The 20,198-nt window shown below is 45.6% G+C and overlaps 1 protein-coding gene across 1 annotated transcript in view; it reads left to right on the top strand.

Annotated features, from left to right (window-relative positions):
- The window catches only part of LOC311118280 (endonuclease/exonuclease/phosphatase family domain-containing protein 1-like), a 43,403-nt gene extending 25,968 nt beyond the window's left edge, over nucleotides 1-17,435 (top strand). Inside the window, exons 3-7 of the mRNA XM_084157609.1 lie at nucleotides 13,782-13,892; nucleotides 15,919-16,053; nucleotides 16,217-16,361; nucleotides 16,529-16,723; nucleotides 16,899-17,435. Coding sequence (XP_084013735.1) covers nucleotides 13,782-13,892; nucleotides 15,919-16,053; nucleotides 16,217-16,361; nucleotides 16,529-16,723; nucleotides 16,899-17,086 — 774 coding nt within the window. The 3' untranslated portion in view covers nucleotides 17,087-17,435. The remainder of the gene's footprint in view (nucleotides 1-13,781; nucleotides 13,893-15,918; nucleotides 16,054-16,216; nucleotides 16,362-16,528; nucleotides 16,724-16,898) is intronic.
- Nucleotides 17,436-20,198: the final 2,763 nt, after the last annotated feature.

Below are 20,198 nucleotides of genomic sequence, written 5' to 3'. Positions count from 1 at the left end.
CACCTGTTTGAACTTGTTATCAGTATAAAAGACCACAACCTCAAACAGTCACACTCCAAACTCCACTATGGCCAAGACCAAAGAGCTGTCAAAGGACACCAGAAACAAAATTGTAGACCTGCACCAGGCTGGGAAGACTGAATCTGCAATAGGTAAGCAGCTTGGTTTGAAGAAATCAACTGTGGGAGCAATTATTAGGAAATGGAAGACATACAAGACCACTGATAATCTCCCTCGATCTGGGGCTCCACGCAAGATCTCACCCCGTGGGGTCAAAATGATCACAAGAACGGTGAGCAAAGATCCCAGAACCACATGGGGGGACCTAGTGAATGACCTGCAGAGAGCTGGGACCAAAGTAACAAAGCCTACCATCAGTAACACACTACGCCGCCAGGGACTCAAATCCTGCAGTGCCAGACGTGTCCCCCTGCTTAAGCCAGTACATGTCCAGGCCCGTCTGAAGTTTGCTAGAGTGCATTTGGATGATCCAGAAGAGGATTGGGAGAATGTCATATGGTCAGATGAAACCAAAATATAAATTTTTGGTAAAAACTCAACTCGTCGTGTTTGGAGGACAAAGAATGCTGAGTTGCATCCAAAGAACACCATACCTACTGTGAAGCATGGGGGTGGAAACATCATGCTTTGGGGCTGTTTTTCTGCAAAGGGACCAGGACGACTGATCCATGTAAAGGAAAGAATGAATGGGGCCATGTATCGTGAGATTTTGAGTGAAAACCTCCTTCCATCAGCAAGGGCATTGATGATGAAACGTGGCTGGGTCTTTCAGTATGACAATGATCCCAAACACACCACCCGGGCAACGAAGGAGTGGCTTCGTAAGAACCATTTCAAGGTCCTGGAGTGGCCTAGCCAGTCTCCAGATCTCAACCCCATAGAAAATCTTTGGAGGGAGTTGAAAGTCCGTGTTGCCCAGCGACAGCCCCAAAACATCACTGCTCTAGAGGAGATCTGCATGGAGGAATGGGCCAAAATACCATCAACAGTGTGTGAACACCTTGTGAAGACTTACAGAAAACGTTTGACCTGTGTCATTGCCAACAAAGGGTATATAACGAAGTATTGAGAAACTTTTGTTATTGACCAAATACTTACTTTCCACCATAATTTGCAAATAAATTCATTAAAAATCCTACAATATGATTTTCTGGAGAAAAAAAAATCTCTTTGTCTGTCATAGTTGACGTGTACCTATGATGAAAATTACAGGCCTCTCTCATCTTTTTAAGTGGGAGAACTTGCACAATTGGTGGCTGACTAAATACTTTTTTCCCCCACTGTATGTGTATGTATATATACACATTCATACAGTACGTGTCAAAAGTTTGGACACCTACACATTCAAGGGTTATTCTTTATTTGTACTATTTCCTACATTGCAGAATAATAGTGAATACATCAAAACTATGAATAACACATATGGAATCATGTAGTAACCAAAAAAGTGTTAAACAAATCAAAATATATTTTATATTTGAGATTCTTCAAATAGCCACCCTTTGCCTTGATCACAGTGTTGCACACTCTTGGCATTCTCTCAACCAGCTTCATGAGGTTGTCACCTGGAATGCATTTCAATTAACAGGTGTACCTTCTTAAAAATGTGTGTAATTTATTTCCTTAATGCGTTTGAGCCAATCATTTGTGTTGTGACAAGGTAGGGGGGTATACAGAAGATAGCCCTATTTGGTAAAATACCAAGTCCATATTATGGCAAGAACAGCTCAAATAAGCTAAGAGAAATTACAGTCCATCATTACTTTAAGACATAAAGGTCAGTCAATACGGAAAATGTCAAAAACTTTGAAAGTTTCTTCAAGTGCAGTCGCAAAAACCATCAAGCGCTTTGATGAAACTGACTCTCATGAGGACCGCCACAGGAAAGGAAGACCCGATGTTACTTCTGCTGCAGAGGATAAGTTCATTAGAGTTACCAGCCTCAGAAATTGCAGCCCAAATAAATGCTTCACAGAGTTCAAGTAACAGGCACATCTCAACATCAACTGTTCAGAGGAGACTGCGTGAATCAGGTCTTCATGGTTGAATTGCTGCAAAGAAACCACAACTAAAGGACACCAATAAGAAGAGACTTTCTTGGGCCAAGAAACATGAGCAATGGACATTAAACCGGTGGAAATCTGTCCTGTTAGTCTGAGTCCAAATTTGAGATTTGTGGTTCCAACTGCCGTGTCATTGTGAGACACAGAGTAGGTGAACGGATGATCTCCGCATGTGTGGTTCCCACCGTGAAGCATGGAGGAGGAGGTGTGATGGTGTGGGGGTGTTTTGCTAGTGACACTGTCTGTGATTTATTTAGAATTCAAGGCACGCTTTACCAGCATGGCTACCGCAGCATTCTGCAGCGATACGCCATCCCATCTGGTTCTATCATTTATTTTTCAACAGGACAATGACATTTACATTTTACATTTTAATAATTTAGCAGAAGCTCTTATCCAGAGCGACTTACAGTTAGTGAGTGCATACATTTTCATACTGGCCCCCTGTGGGAATCGAACCTACAACCCTGGCGTTGCAAACACCATGCTCTACCAACTGAGCTACACGGGGGGGCCAACACACCTCCAGGCTGTGTAAGGGCTATTTGACCAAGAAAGAGAGTGATGGAGTGGTGCATCAGATGACCTGGCCTCAACCCAATTGAGATGGTTTGGGATGAGTTGGACCGCAAAGTTGAAGGAAAAGCAGCAAGCAAGTGCTCAGCATATGTGGGAACACCTTCAAGACTGTTGGAAAAGCATTCCAGGTGAAGCTGGTTGAGAGAATGCCAAGAGTGTGCAAAGTTGGCATCAAATCCGAGGAAGAGCTCGGATTTGTTGTTTTGAAAGTGTATTGGGAAGTTCTTACTAGGTAGTTAACTTTTTAGTTTTGATCCTGCGACACAGTTGGCATCAGTTGCTGGGATTGCTAGTCTCTGTCCAGTGATCCTGCCGACCAAGGACAGGGTCTGAGGAGCTATTTGGCGTTGCAGCATATGAAGCATATAAAGCAAGCAGGGTTTTCTTGAGAGCTTGAACGCAGCGGTTAGCCATTGTGGCTGGGCCCACGGATTGTCCCGGGTTTGTGGCTGTTTAGATCCCTGCTGTTTTGTTGTTTTCAAGCTTCCCTGTGACCTGCCCTCTCTGGAACTGTGAGGAGTAACAGCGTAACCTACGTTGCTAGCTACCATGACAAAGACCAAAGCTGGCGGGAGTACCGTTGCCAAGGACAGTGGTGTCTCTCTATCACACGTGAAGGATCTTTTAAACGAACAAAAAGAGTAATACAAACAGTTGTTACAGCAACAAGAAAATAGCTTCAAGTGCTTTGTCCAAATGCTGGTGGATTCAACTAATAAAAGAATGGACGACCTGACCAGAGAGGTCCAGGACCTAAAGAACAGTTTGCAGTTCTCCCAGGGTCAGCTCGATGAGTTGAAAAAGGAGAATGGCAAGATGACAGTAATCTTTAAGTCATTGAGAGAGGACATCAGTTCTGTGTATGAATCCATGATATCAATGACGGATAAATCCAGAGGGACAATCAAGGCGTAACAACATGGTTGTGGATGGAATTGCAGAATCTCCACATGAGACCTGGACGGAGTCTGAGGACAAAGTGAGGGAAATGATCTCGGAGAAATTGAAGATGGACCACAAGAAGATTGAGTTGAAGTTCCTGATGTTCAAGGACAAGGTAGCTGTTCTGGAAAGAGCCAAGACCTTGAGAGGAATGTATATCTTTCTCAACGATGACTATCCTGAAGCTGCGCGCCTGAAGAGGAAATAACTTATCCCAGCCATGAAAGCTGCCAGTAGGGACATTGCTTACATCCACTATGACAGGCTCATTATCCACCCTCCCTCCCAGAAGCCTGGAAGGGATGAGAGAGCCAAGCCTATGGGTTCATAGCTTCAACCCCACAGCGCGTGCACACACACACACACACACCAATTGATTAATGGACTGCTGAATGTATATATTTTTTATCTTGCTTTGTTTGCTCTTTTCAGTATTATGTCGACCTCTGATAAGCTACCCAGGAAAGGGCTGAAAATAGCAAATTATTAATATATGTAGCCTTAGAAATAAGGTTCATGAAATCAATAACTTGCTAACATCAGACAACATTTATATATTAGCCATTTCTGAGACTCACTTAGATAATTCATTTGATGATACAGCAGTAGCAATACAAGAATATAACATCTATAGAAGAGACAGAAATGCTTATGGGGGAGGTGTTGCTGTATATATTCAGAGCCATATCCTTGTAATGCTTAGAGAAGATCTTAAGTAAAGTGTTATTGAAGTGTTGTGGTTGCAGGTTCACTTGCCACATCTAAAGCCTTTTCTTTTAGTGCGTTGCTATAGGCCACCAAGTGCGAACACTCAGTATCTAAATAATATGTGTGAAATGCTTGATAGTGTATGTGATGCAAACAGAGAGGTCTACTTTCTTGGGGACCTGAATATTGACTGGTTTTCATCAAGCTGTCCACTAAAGAGGAAGCTTCTTACTGTAACCAGTGCCTGTAATCTGGTTCAGATTATTAATCAACCTACCAGGGTGTTTACAAACACTACAGGAACAAGATCATCCACATGTATCGATCAAATTTTTACTAATACTGTAGAACATTGTTCTAAAGCTGTATCCGTACCCATTGGATGCAGTGATAACATTACAGTGGCTATATCCAGGAAAGCCAAAGTTCCAACAGCTGGGCCTAAAATAGTGTATAAGAGATCATACAAAAGATTCTGCTGTGACTCATATGTGGATGATATTTGTTGGTCTGATGTGAAAAATAAGGAGCATCCAGACACTGCACTTGATGAATTTATGAAATTGCTTCTTCCAATTATTGATAAACATGCACCTGTTAGGAAACTGACTGTTAGAACTGTTAAGGCTCCATGGATTGATGAGGTATTGAAAAACGATGGTTGAAAGAGATGGGGCAAAAGGAGTAGCTAATATGTCTGGCTGCACATCTGACTGGTTGACTTTACATTTACATTTACGTCATTTAGCAGACGCTCTTATCCAGAGCGACTTACAAATTGGTGCATTCACCTTATAGCCAGTGGCATAACCACTTTACAATATGTTTTTTTTCTTTCTTTGGGGTGGGGTAAGGGGGGGTAGAAGGATGACTTTATCCTATCCCAGGTATTCCTTAAAGAGGTGGGGTTTCAAGTGTCTCCGGAAGGTGGTGAGTGACTCTGCTGTCCTGGCGTCGTGAGGGAGCTTGTTCCACCATTGGGGTGCCAGAGCAGCGAACAGTTTTGACTGGGCTGAGCGGGAACTGTGCTTCCGCAGAGGTATGGGGGCCAGCAGGCCAGAGGTGGATGAACGCAATGGCCTCGTTTTGGGTGTAGGGACTGATCAGAGCCTGAAGGTACGGAGGTGCCGTTCCCCTCACAGCTCCGTAGACAAGCACCATGGTCTTGTAGCAGATGCGAGCTTCAACTGGAAGCCAGTGGAGTGTGCGGAGGAGCAGGGTGACGTGAGAGAACTTGGGAAGGTTGAACACCAGACGGGCTGCGGCATTCTGGATGAGTTGTAGGGGTTTAATGGCACAGGCAGGGAGCCCAGCCAACAGCGAGTTGCAGTAATCCAGACAGATGACAAGTGCCTGGATTAGGACCTGTGCCGCTTCCTGTGTAAGGCAGGGTCGTACTCTCCGAATGTTGTAGAGCATGAACCTACAAGATCGGGTCACCGCCTTGATGTTAGTGGAGAACGACAGGGTGTTGTCCAGGGTCACGCCAAGGCTCTTCGCACTCTGGGAGGAGGACACAACGGAGTTGTCAACCGTGATGGCGAGATCATGGAACGGGCAGTCCTTCCCCGGGAGGAAGAGCAGCTCCGTCTTGCCGAGGTTCAGCTTGAGGTGGTGATCCATCATCCACACTGATATGTCTGCCAGACATGCAGAGATGCGATTCGCCACCTGGTTATCAGAAGGGGGAAAGGAGAAGATTAGTTGTGTGTCGTCTGCGTAGCAATGATAGGAGAGGCCATGTGAGGATATGACAGAGCCAAGTGACTTGGTGTATAGTGAGAATAGGAGAGGGCCTAGAACTGAGCCCTGGGGGACACCAGTGGTGAGAGCACGTGGTGCGGAGACAGCTTCTCGCCACGCCACTTGGTAGGAGCGACCGATCAGGTAGGTCGCAATCCAAGAGTGAGCCGCGCCGGAGATGCCCAACTCGGAGAGGGTGGAGAGGAGGATCTGATGGTTCACAGTATCAAAGGCAGCAGACAGGTCTAGAAGGACAAGAGCAGAGGAGAGAGAGTTAGCTTTAGCAGTGCGGAGAGCCTCCGTGACACAGAGAAGAGCAGTCTCAGTTGAATGACCAGTCTTGAAACCTGACTGGTTTGGATCAAGAAGGTCATTCTGAGAGAGATAGCAAGAGAGTTGGCTAAAGACGGCACGCTCAAGAGTTTTGGAGAGAAAAAAAGAAGGGATACTGGTCTGTAGTTGTTGACATCAGAGGGATCCAGTGTTGGTTTTTTGAGAAGGGGTGCAACTCTCGCTCTCTTGAAGACGGAAGGGACATAGCCAGCGGTCAAGGATGAGTTGATGAGCGAGGTGAGGTAAGGGAGAAGGTCACCGGAGATGGTCTGGAGAAGAGAGGAGGAGATAGGGTCAAGTGGGCTTGGGCGGCCGGCCGTCACAAGTCGCAAGAATTCATATGGAGAGAGAGGGGAGAAAGAAGTCGAAGCATAGGGTAGGGCAGTGTGAGCAGGACCAGCAGTGTCATTTGACTTAACAAACGAGGATCGGATGTCGTCAACCTTCTTTTCAAAATGGTTGACGAAGTCATCCACAGAGAGGGAGGAGAGGGGAGGAGGGAGGAGGGGGGGGGGGTGATTCAGCAGGGAGGAGAAGGTGGCAAAGAGCTTCCTAGGGTTAGAGGCAGATGCTTGGAATTTAGTGGTAGAAAGTGGCTTTAGCAGCAGAAACAGATGAAGAAAATGTAGAGAGGAGGGAGTGAAAAGATGCCAGGTCCGCAGGGAGTCTAGTTTTCCTCCATTTCCGCTCGGCTGCCCGGAGCCCTGTTCTGTGAGCTCGCAATGAGTCGTCAAGCCACGGAGCAGGAGGGGAGGACAGAGCCGGCTGGGAGGATAGGGGACATAGAGAGTCAAAGGATGCAGAAAGGGAGGAGAGGAGGGTTGAGGAGGCAGAATCAGGAGATTGGAGGGAGAAGGATTGAGCAGAGGGAAGAGATGATAGGATGGAAGAGGAGAGAGTAGCGGGAGAGAGAGCGAAGGTTGCGACGGCGCATTACCATCTGAGTAGGGGCAGAGTGAGTAGTGTTGGAGGAGAGCGAGAGAGAAAAGGATACAAAGTAGTGGTCGGAGACATGGAGGGGAGTTGCAGTGAGATTAGTAGAAGAACAGCATCTAGTAAAGATGAGGTCAAGCGTATTGCCTGCCTTGTGAGTAGGGGGGGATGGTGAGAGGGTGAGGTCAAAAGAGGAGAGGAGTGGAAAGAAGGAGGCAGAGAGAAATGAGTCAAAGGTAGACGTAGGGAGGTTGAAGTCCCCCAGAAATGTGAGGGGTGAGCCATCCTCAGGAAAGGAACTTATCAAGGCGTCAAGCTCATTTGATGAACTCTCCAAGGGAACCTGGAGGGCGATAAATGACAAGGATGTTAAGCTTGAATGGGCTAGTGACTGTGACAGCATGGAATTCAAATGAGGAGATAGACAGATGGGTCAGGGGAAAAAGAGAGAATGTCCACTTGGGAGAGATGAGGATTCCTGTGCCACCACCCCGCTGACCAGATGCTCTCGGGGTATGCGAGATCACATGGTCAGACGAGGAGAGAGCAGTAGGAGTAGCAGTGTTTTCAGTGGTAATCCATGTTTCCGTCAGCGCCAAGAAGTCGAGGGATTGGAGGGTAGGATAGGCTGAGATGAACTCTGCCTTGTTGGCCGCAGAACGGCAGTTCCAGAGGCTGCTGGAGACCTGGAACTCCACGTGGGTCGTGCGTGCAGGGACCACCAGGTTAGAGAGGCAGCAGCCACACGGTGTGAGGCGTTTGTATAGCCTGTGCGGAGAGGAGAGAACAGGGATAGACAGAGGCATAGTTGACAGGCTACAGAAAATGGCTACATTAATGCAAAGGAGATCGGAATGTAATGAACTAAACATCTGGGAAAGCGAGAGAGCGGGGCCTCCCTCACTTACGTTTCACTGAAACACCCAAATATAACTCTCCCAACTTCCACCTCAGAAACTATAATTGTTGTAAACTACAGCTGTTCAATGTTTTCTAGGAATAGACTAACTTAGTTTATTCAGCTAGCTAACTTGGTACAGTATTCTTCTGTGAAAACCGTCCAGGGCACCTAGTCATATGACACCACAGCCAACTAGCATGCCGGACTCCATCAACACGGTTTAGCACCAATACTCGGCCACAACAAACCACCAGTGTGTCAACACGCCAAGCAGATCATTCGTGTCCGTGTCTAACGTTGTGGGTTAGTCCCGACAGCTTGAGCGAGTCCGTCGTCAACTTATTCAGCCAGTTAGTTAGCTAGAATAGTTAGCATACTAGCTAGCCATTGCTTTCTGCCAACGAAGAAACCCGTCCTCCCACGGCACGAACACACAGAGAGAGCTAAGCTAACGTTAACTAGTCACCCATGTCCTGAATCCCCTTGAACGACTCTGGCTACCAGTATGTAAAAACAAAACACAAATGTAGGTTATAGCTTACACCTAGTAGCTACTGTTAGCTAGCCAAGTGCAAAGCTAGCCACTGAATCGATTCAGCCAGTTCGCGTCTGTTCGCTAGGTCGTTCCAGCTATTGTTTAGTAGCTATCCAGGTAGCAACAAGCTAGCTACATTTCGAGCACAGTAGCTACTTACTACCTAACGTTAACGCTTCAGACAATGAGGTTAGAAAAACAGCTGAATGGTAGGCATTATTGTATGTAATTATTGTAGGCAGCTAGCTGGCGTAATTACAGGTACTCTCAAGCGTGAAACAACTATCCACAGTTGCTAATAGTTACCAGTAGCTACCCGCTAGCTAGTCCAGGTAGTGGGTTAGCTAGCCTCGTGCTTCACCGGGCTCAGCCGAATACAGTACCTAAAATAATTACATACAATAACCCACGATAACTACCTACAATACCTAACTACAATCTAACTACATAGTTTAAGCTTTACTCGACACCATATAAGCCAAGCTTACCTCCCGCCAGAGAGAGACACAACCTCACCCGACGACAACGATAACCAAACCAATTGCTGCAAATTGAGAAATGATGTGACTACATTTACATTTACATTTTAGTCATTTAGCAGACGCTCTTATCCAGAGCGACTTACAGTTAGTGAGTGCATACATTATTATTATTAATTTTTTTTTTTTTTCATACTGGCCCCCCGTGGGAATCGAACCCACAACCCTGGCGGCGTTGCAAACGCCATGCTCTACCAACTGAGCTACATCCCTGACTAAACTCAACAAAAATAAGAAACTGTATTATGAAGCCAAGATCAATGATATAAATTATATAAAGAATGATGTAAAAAACTTTGGAGTAATTTAAATGAAATTATGGGCAGAAAGACAAATAAATGTTTCATCTGGCAGACATATCAGTGTGGATGTTGGATAACCACCTCAAGCTGAACCTCAGCAAGACGGAGCTGCTCTTCCTCCCGGGGAAGGACTGCCCGCTCCATGATCTCGCCATCACGGTTGACAACTCCATTGTGTCCTCCTCCCAGAATGCAAAGAACCTTGGCGTGACCCTGGACAACACCCTGTCGTTCTCCGCTAACATCAAAGCGGTGACCCGATCCTGCAGGTTCATGCTCTACAACATTCGCAGAGTACGACCCTACCTTACACAGGAAGCGGCACAGGTCCTAATCCAGGCACTTGTCATCTCCCGTCTGGATTACTGCAACTCGCTGTTGGCTGGGCTCCCTGCCTGTGCCATTAAACCCCTACAACGTATCCAGAACGCTGCAGCCCGTCTGGTGTTCAACCTTCCCAAGTTCTCTCATGTCACCCCGCTTCTCCGCACACTCCACTGGCTTCCAGTTGAGGCTCGCATCTACTACAAAACCATGGTGCTTGCCTACGGAGCTGTGAGGGGAACGGCACCTCCTTACCTTCAGGCTCTGATCAGACCCTACACCCAAACGAGGGCACTACGTTCATCCACCTCTGGCCTGCTAGCCCCCTTACCTCTACGGAAGCACAGTTCCTGCTCAGCCCAGTCAAAGCTATTCGCTGCTCTGGCACCCCAATGGTGGAACTAGCTCCCCCACGACGCCAGGACAGCGGAGTCACTGGCCACCTTCCGGAGACACTTGAAACCCTACCTCTTTTAAGGAATATCTGTAATAGTATAAAAGTAATCCTTCTACCCCCCCCCCCCCCCCCCCCATAAAAAAAGTGGTTGTCCCACTGTCTATCATAAGTTGAATGCACCAATTTGTAAGTCGCTCTGGATAAGAGCGTCTGCTAAATGATGTAAATGTAATAGAATCAGATGGCTTATTCATCACAAAACCATTTTGATGTTGCCAAATATTTTAATGATTACTTAATTGGCAAAGTGGGCAAACTTAGGCAGGAAATGCCAACAATGAACAGTGAGCCATCATATTCATACATAATGAAAGAAAAGCATTGCAAGTTTGAATTCTTTAAAGTTAGTGTGGGAGAGGTGGAAAAGTTATTGTTATCGATCAATAATGACAAACCTCCTGGCATTGACAACTTAGATGGAAAGCTACTGAGGATGGTAGCTGACTCTATAGCCACTCCTATCTGTCATATCTTTAATCTGAGCCTAGAGGAAAGTATTTGTCCTCAGGCCTGGAGGGAAGCCAAAGTAATTCCGCTATCCAAGAATGGTAAAGCGGCCTTTACTGGTTCTAACAGCAGACCAATCAGCTTGCTGCCAGCTCTTAGCAAACTGTTGGAAAAAATGGTGTTTGACCAAATACAATGCTATTTCTCTGTAAACAGATTAACAGACTTTCAGCATGCTTATAGGGAAGGGCACTCAACATGTATTGCACTGACACAAATTACTGATGATTGGTTGAAAGAAATTGATAATAAGAAGATTGTGGGAGCTATACTGTTAGATTTCAGTGCAGCCTTTGATATTATTGACCATAACCTGTTGTTGAAAAAACGTATGTGTTATGGCTTTTCAACCTCTGCCATATCGTGGATTCAGAGCTATCTATCTAATAGAACTTAAAGGGTTTTCTTTAATGGAAGCTTCTCTAATGTCATGTAAAGTGTGGTGTACCACAGGGCAGCTCTTTAGGCCCTCTACTCTTTTATATTTTTACCAATGACCTGCCACTGGCATTAATCAAAGCATGTGTGTCCATGTATGCTGATGATTCAACCATATACGCATCAGCAAACACGGCTAATTTTATCACTAAAACCCTTAAAGAGTTGCAGTCTGTTTTGGAATGGGTGGACTAATAAACTGGTCAGGAACATCTCTAAAACTAAGAGCATTGTATTTGGTACAAATCATTCCCTAAATTATAGACCTCTGCTGAATCTGGTAATGAATGGTGTGGCTGTTGAACAAGTTGAGGAAACTAAATTACTTGGCGTTACCTTAGTTTACAATCTATCATGGTCAAAACATATAGATTCAATTGTTGTAAAGATGGGGAGAGGTCTGTCCGTAATAAAGAGATGCTCTGCTTTTTTGACACCACACTCCAAAAAGCAAATTCTGCAGGCTCTAGTTTTGTCTAATCTTGATTATTGTCCAGTCGTGTGGTTCAGTGCTGCAAGGAAAGACCGAGATAAGCTGCAGCAGACCCAAAACAGAGCGACACATCTTGCTCTTCATTGTAATCAGAGAGCTGTTATAAATGCTATGCATGCCAGTCTCTCTTGGCTTAAAAGCGGACAGTATTATATAGAGCCATTATTGCATGGAACTCTGTTCCATCTCATATTGCTCAAATGAACAGCAAACCTGGTTTCAAAAAACCGATAAAACAGCACCACGGCTCAACGCCCCTCCCCTATTTGACCTAGATAGTTTGTGTATGTACTGATATGTAGGCTACGTGTGCCTTTAAAAAAAAGTGTATGTAGTTCTGTCCTTGAGCTGTTCTTGTCCCCTGTAGCTCTGTTGGTTAGAGCATGGCGCTTGCAACGCCAGGGTTGTGGGTTCGTTTCCCACGGGGGGCCAGTATGAAAATGTATGCACTCACTAACTGTAAGTTGCTCTGGATAAGAGCGTCTGCTAAATGACTAAAATGTAAAAAATGAATGTATTATGTCATCTTTCATATTTTGTGTGGACCCCAGGAAGAGTAGCTGCTGCTTTTGCGACAGCTAATGGGGATCCTAATAAAATACCAAGGCTACTTTGAAGAATCTAACATCTAAAATATATTTTGATTTGTTTAACACTTGTTTTGGTTACTACATGATTCCAAATGTTATGTCATAGTTTTGATGTCTTCACTATTATTCTGCAATGTAGAAAATAGTACAAATAAAGAAAAACCCTTGAATGAGTCGGTGTGTCCAAACTTTTGACTGGTACTATACATACATACTGTACGTACACACACACCGGTCACACCGGAGCTGTGCCAAGGCCTCCTCTATACCCACGTCTTGGTTCATCACTGGTTGAATTATGGCTGTGTGTTTTGTTGTACCTAGGAAGAGCTGCCTTCCATCCATCCTCATATCTCCCTTCGCTTCTGCCGGATACAGGCGTCATGACGATAGTAAATTCTGTTTGTTTTCTACCAGCTGCCATTTTGAAATGTTATTAGTTTCATTTATTGTAGGCTGCTTGGCACTGTGTCAGCTTGAGTTGGTGCTTGACATTAATATAGGGCCTGCAGAAGAGGATGATAGGGCAATTATTGATGATAGTCACTGGTAAAGTTGGCTTTCCTTCCCTACAGTCAGAGAGACGGTGTTATCAGACAGTATGAGGACGCACACACACACACACACACCCCTTAATAGGAGAAAGTCAGACTGAGAATAGGAACAGTAGGAACAGTATGAGAGACAGGGAACTGACCTGATCATTGACAGTTGCTGAGCTGTCTCTTTCTCTCTGAACAGTAGGACAGGGAAGTGAGTGGATATAACCAGCATGATATGACAGCTGTGCTATAGGTTAATTAATGTCACTCTCCCTGGGTGGGGTGGGGGTGAGGGCTAGGTACGACCCAGGGAGGGGATCCTCTGCCTCTCCTGGTGCCCCATAGGGAAGCTCTCCCTCTGGGACCTGGTAGCAGGTCAGTCAAGGCAAACTGTCTCAAAACCAAGTTCTCCTCTCCCAATTCTCCCAGTCCATCGCTGCCAACTTGTTCAGTGACCTCTCACGTTACAACACTGCTGGTGTCTTTGCACACTGAAATACATTATTTGAGGTAATTTCAAAAGGTATCATTTGAGGAGTCATTTCAGTGTAACTTTCACTTCATACTAAAAATGGTGCTCATTTCAAGTAGTTAAATATCTGCTGTGGCTATTTTAAAAACCGATTGTAGCAGAGACAAAAATAGTGTGTTGACAGTAGCTGTGATATGTGATGTAATACTGCTATGTGCTGTTTAATATGCCCCCTACATCCATTGCATTGCCCACTGCATAGAAATAGAATGACTGAATGACTACTACACTATTTCTATGGTCTACTGTCCAGTCCAGTGTTGTGTAATAATACGTACCCCTCCTCTATTGTGTTGCAGTTCTGTGTGGAACTGAACCAGGGCTCGTTGGACAGCGTGAGGAAGTGGAGAGGACCACGGGGAGTCTGGAAGAGTACCGTCTCTGAGAAACACACAGGACTGTCCAACGAGGTAAGGTTACTGATGACCTCACTGCACTAAAAACTATTTTATTCTCTTTCCCTTTCTGTCTGTCTGTCTTTCTTGTTTCTCTCTCTCTTTTTCCATCTCTCTCCCGCTGTGTTTCTCCCCCCCCCCCCCCAGCCCCCCTCTCTCACAATCTCACATCCCATCTGAAACAGACCACCCATCTCAATATTTCACACAGCCCAGAAGTAAACAGCAATTATTACTGAAAAATGTACTAACCCTTTACACTCAAACATAACCTCTTTACTAAGGGGCTGTTATCAGTGACCAGATGTAGCTCAATAGATACCATGATCTAAGGTCTGCTGTAGTGGTCAAAGGTCAGAAGGTCTAGTACAGTATGATTAAAGCTGGTTGTTTTAGGGGACCCTTAGAGAGAGGCCCTTTCTGTTCCCATAATGTCTGTCCAACACTCTGTCTTCCCAAACACCACAAGGACTATATAGCAGTGTTTACCCTCAGAGGAAGCCAGTCCTGAAATTGACCCTTGAAGTTAACTTGAGCTTTATTCTGTGTCTGTGGCCGATGGCTCCTGTCAAGTAAGATGGATAGTACAGATAATGTGGAGGGGGGTCATAAACAAACCCTCTGACCTCTAGTACTGTCAGCCTCCCATCCCTCCCTGCCACCCTCTCCTAGTCCTGCCACTGTCAGCCTCCCTCTCCTGCCACTGTCATTCTCCCTCTCCTGCCACTGTCAACCTTCCAGCCCTCCCTGCCACCCTCTCCTAGTCCTGCCACTGTCAGCCTCCCTCTCCTGCCACTGTCATTCTCCCTCTCCTGCCACTGTCAACCTTCCAGCCCTCCCTGCCACCCTCTCCTAGTCCTGCCACTGTCAACCTTCCAGCCCTCCCTGCCTCCCTCTCCTAGTCCTGCCCTTCCACTGTCAACCTTCCAGCCCCCCACTGTCAACCTTCCAGCCCTTCCTGCCTCCCTCTCCTAGTCCTGCCCTGCCACTGTCAGCCTCCCATCCCTCCCAGCCTCCCTCTCCTAGTCCTGCCACTGTCAGGCTCTGCAGTTTGTCAAGGAGCTGTGAAGATGCTCTGGAATGGAGCTATAACTCTTCTGCTGTTACTCTGACCTGTTCAGTGTAGAACAGGATCTCCGTGTACGATTTGATTAGTTTTTATAATGGCTTTTGGTGGTGGTTAGGGATGTGTGTGTGTGTGTGTGTGTGTGTGTGTGTGTGTGTGTGTGTGTGTGTGTACAATTTGATTAGTTTTTAGTGCAAGTGTGTTTGTGTGTCTGCTCTCTGCACGTGGTTTAGAAAGCTCCATTGACTTAGCAGCAGGAAGATGTAGCCAGTGGGTATCATATCTGTCTGAGGCTCCACTGCAGTGGCCATGTTCTCTGGCCTGTCTTATCTATGACACACCCCTCCTCTCTCTCTCTCTCTCTCTCTCTCTCTCTCTCTCTCTCTCTCTCTCTCTCTCTCTCTCTCTCTCTCTCTCTCTCTCTCTCTCTCTCTCTCTCTCTCTCTCTCTCTCTCTCTCTCTGTGTGTGTCTGTCTCTCTCTCTCTGTGTCTGTCTCTGTCTCTGTCTCTCTGTCTCTGTCTCTCTGTCTCTGTCTCTCTCTCTGTCTCTCTCTCTCTGTCTATTAATCTAATCGATCTCAAACTAGTCCATCTGCTTCTGGGTCTAGCTGTGACGCTGACCGTTACCCCAGCAAATGATCCCCTCCTGCCCCAGAGGCAGACCCACCAGAACTCAGAGAGGCTTAAACTTTCCCTGGGTGGGGGGGGGCTCATTTAACTAACAGAGAGGAGAACTGAAGATACAGCCATGCCTTCATCTGCAGTATATAGGCCAGACATCCCCAGGCTCTTTATATTTAGAGAGGGCTGACCAGGAAACATCCCCCTCCCTAGTGATATAGTAGAGACTGAGCTCTGGCTTTGGGAAGTTCACTGAAAACTGAGTTGACTCCAATACTGGTTCAAGGGTGTCCTGGAAATTTGACAAGTCTCCTTTTTTCACTCCTGTCTGTCTGTTGTCCTCTCTTCCCTCAGGGAGTCAGTTATTCTGGGTTCCTGTGGGACAGCTCTTCTGGGATCGACCTGAAAGATGCTTCCGTCGTGGAGAGTCCTGTTGTCAACGGCAATGGGAAACACCCCCACCCCCGGCCTTACCTTGCCCACTTTTATGTAAGTCAACAAGGAGTGTGTGTGTCCCTAAACTGAAATGACTATCATAAAATGACTGTAACAGAACGCATTACTCATTTTATTGCCCCTATCAATACCATTATAACCATATAAAGTCCTGCTAGAGAGACTAACATTATGTTAATGGTTAATATGTAACTAGATTGGAAAGTCTGAGCTGACGATAGTCAATGTCCACATGAGAGCTCCGGCTGTGTCTGGGGCTGAGGAGTCCAACGGTAGGAACCACCACTCTGAGGAAGTCAAGGCCCACAGACATACCTCTAGTATCCAGGACGCACTGAAAGGTCAGTAGCTGAAGGTCAAAGGTCACCCTAGTCTGTCTTTTCTAAACTTACGTCCTCTTTCTCTTCCTTTATTCTTACCCTCTTTCTCTTCCTCAGTGGTTTATTGTATTCTGTTTTTTGACGTAGCTACATGGCTAATGTCCATCTGTGGTTTATCTGTGTGACAGGTCAGAAGGGCCTGGTGGTGTTAGGGGACTTTGGCCTGCCCCCCCAGAGCAGTGAGTTGGACCAGCTGAGGAAGGAGAGGCTGAGCCCCCTGGTGCCCCCCAACATGTTCACCAACATCAGCACCCGCTCCCCCCAGGGCTCCCTCTGTCTGGACAACATCTGGGTCAGCAAGTCACTGAAGAAGATTTATGCAGGTACGTCTGTGTCTGTTTGTGTCTGTCTGATGTCTACGGATGTAACTGTGTGTCAGAATATGTGGCGTTCATACCATTGTAGTTATACCCACTGCAATAAACTACCAGGAATTTAATCTGAATGTGTAACCTCTCTGAAGTGTATGTATCTCCATGTATGTGCTTCCCCCTGCAGGTCACTGCCTGGTGGTGCGGGAGGGCCTGACCAACCCCTGGATACCTGACAACTGGTCGTGGGGCGGGGTGGCGTCTGACCATTGTCCTGTCATGGCAGAGTTCTTCGTGGACGTTGCGCCGAAGGAGCTGAGAAACAGAGTTGCCGTGGTAGAGAGAGGAGAAAGTATGTCGAAACACGAACGGTGACAGCCGCTTGCGGTCGCCAAGGACATACAGATGTGCCGTTGTGGAGGAAGATTGTGACACGGTGTAGGTGACATCATGACATGTCAAACTGACCTGACTTTGCCCTGGACTGGATCCTGCTTTGGTCTGGTTTTTGCAGTGGAGCAAAGGGTGGATTTACCTGACAAATGTGAATTGAAGCACAGAGATTGCCTTTTATCAATGTACAGTAGAGACTATCATGACATTGTTTTGGAGTAAATCATTTAAAAGAGGTGTGTGTGTATGTATGTGTATGTTATAGACAGACATGAGTGTGCCAAAACATTTAAGAAATGTATATGAAATAAAAGGAAATTAATAGACATTCCCTTTGTGTCAAGTCTGCTGATCTTTGATATGAGATCCAACCACCAGAGCCCTAGCTTGTTCAATACAATATGATACAAGCAAACACAACTAATGTGAATTTCACATGATTCTGTTGTACTTGTGCCTGTGACCTACCTAATGTGGCTGTAGCTTATAGCTTGCACACTGCTGCATGGTAATACTGGTACATTTAAGTCAGTGAGTGAAATGGGAGGTTGGAGCTTAGCTGTTGAAGCCTTTTAAAGCTGTTCTATTAAATTATGTAAGCGGGCACTTTGTGTGTTTGTGTTGGAAGTGAGGTAACTTGGCATGGAGCCCAGCAACCAATTACTAGCTCCTTTCAACACATTATCTGACCAGATGAAGATAGCATACAGTATGTGTACGCATACACACAAACAGCTCTGAACTACAGTATACAGTGCCTTCAGAAAGTATTCACACCCATTGACTTTTTCTACATTTGGTGCTATGTTTGATTTTAAATGTCATTTTTTTGTCAATTACACAATTATTTTTGTTTTTTATGGATATAAAACCTTAATATATCTTGATTACATAAGTGTTCAACCCCCTGAGTCAATACATGTTAGACTCACCTTTGGCAGTGATTACAGCTGTGAGTCTTCCTGGGTAAGTCTCTACGAGCTTTGCACACCTGAATTGTGTAATATTTGCCCTTTTTTTTTATTTTTTTTTATTTTATTTTTTTAAACAGATTCAACATTGAGAGCATCCTGTAGGGCTGTATCACCGCCTGGTACGGCAACTGCACCGCCCGCAACTGCAGGGCTCTCCAGAGGGTGGTGCGGTCTGCCCAATGCATCACCGGGTGCACACTGCCTACCCACCAGGACACCTACAGCACCCGATGTCACAGGAAGGCCAAAAAGATCAAGGACATCAACCACCTGAGCCACAGCCTGTTCACCCCGCTATCATCCAGAAGGTGAGGTCAGTACAGGTGCATCAAAGTTGAGACTGAAAAACAGCTTCTATCTCAAGGCCATCAGACTGTTAAATAGCCATCACTAGCCGGCCCACACCCAGTACCCTGTCCTGAACTTAGTCACTGTCACTAGCCGGCTACCACCCGGTTACTCAACTCTGCACCTTAGAGGCTGCTGCCCTATGTACATAGACATGGAATCACTGGTCACTTTAATAATGGAACACTGGTCACTTTAATGTTTACATACTGTTTTACCCATTTCATATGTATATACTATGTTCTAGTCAATGCCATCCTATTCGACTATTGCTGTATAAATGCTATTCTATCCTACGTATTATACAAATATACTAAATATTTTGTCCACATACTGTCCGTAATGTCTATACATCCCATCACATATACAGTGGGGAAAAAAGTATTTAGTCAGCCACCAATTGTGAAAGTTCTCCCACTTAAAAAGATGAGAGAGGCCTGTAATTTTCATCATAGGTACACGTCAACTATGACAGACAAAATTAGATTTTTTTCTCTCCAGAAAATCATATTGTAGGATTTTTAATAAATGTATTTGCAAATTATGGTGGAAAATAAGTATTTGGTCAATAACAAAAGTTTCTCAATACTTTGTTATATACCCTTTGTTGGCAATGACACAGGTCAAACGTTTTCTGTAAGTCTTCACAAGGTTTTCACACACTGTTGCTGGTATTTTGGCCCATTCCTCCATGCAGATCTCCTCTAGAGCAGTGATGTTTTGGGGCTGTCGCTGGGCAACACGGACTTTCAACTCCCTCCAAAGATTTTCTATGGGGTTGAGATCTGGAGACTGGCTAGGCCACTCCAGGACCTTGAAATGCTTCTTACGAAGCCACTCCTTCGTTGCCCGGCGGTGTGTTTGGGATCATTGTCATGCTGAAAGACCCAGCCACATTTAATCTTCAATGCCCTTGCTGATGGAAGGAGGTTTTCACTCAAAATCTCACGATACATGGCCCCATTCATTCTTTCCTTTACACGGATCAGTCGTCCTGGTCCCTTTGCAGAAAAGCAGCCCCAAAGCATGATGTTTCCACCCCCATGCTTCACAGTAGGTATGGTGTTCTTTGGATGCAACTCAGCATTCTTTGTCCTCCAAACACCATGAGTTGAGTTTTTACCAAAAAGTTATATTTTGCTTTCATCTGACCATATGACATTCTCCCAATCCTCTTCTGGATCATCCAAATGCACTCTAGCAAACTTCAGATGGGCCTGGACATGTACTGGCTTAAGCAGGGGGACACGTCTGGCACTGCAGGATTTGAGTCCCTGGCGGCGTAGTGTGTTACTGATGGTAGGCTTTGTTACTTTGGTCCGAGCTCTCTGCAGGTCATTCACTAGGTCCCCCCCGCGTGGTTCTGGGATTTTTGCTCACTGTTCTTGTGATCATTTTGACCCCACGGGGTGAGATCTTGCGTGGAGCCCCAGATCGAGGGAGATTATCAGTGGTCTTGTATGTCTTCCATTTCCTAATAATTGCTCCCACAGTTGATTTCTTCAAACCAAGCTGCTTACCTATTGCAGATTCAGTCTTCCCAGCCTGGTGCAGGTCTACCATTTTGTTTCTGGTGTCCTTTGACAGCTCTTTGGTCTTGGCCATAGTGGAGTTTGGAGTGTGACTGTTTGAGGTTGTGGACAGGTGTCTTTTATACTGATAACAAGTTCAAACAGGTGCCATTAATACAGGTAACGAGTGGAGGACAGAGGAGCCTCTTAAAGAAGAAGTTACAGGTCTGTGAGAGCCAGAAATCTTGCTTGTTTGTAGGT

The sequence above is a fragment of the Coregonus lavaretus genome, assembly GCF_964263955.1.
Source record: "Coregonus lavaretus genome assembly, chromosome: 3".
Classification (NCBI taxonomy): domain Eukaryota; kingdom Metazoa; phylum Chordata; class Actinopteri; order Salmoniformes; family Salmonidae; genus Coregonus; species Coregonus lavaretus.
Note: the sequence above shows the minus strand (reverse complement) of the source record. Positions and strands in the feature narration are given on the sequence as shown.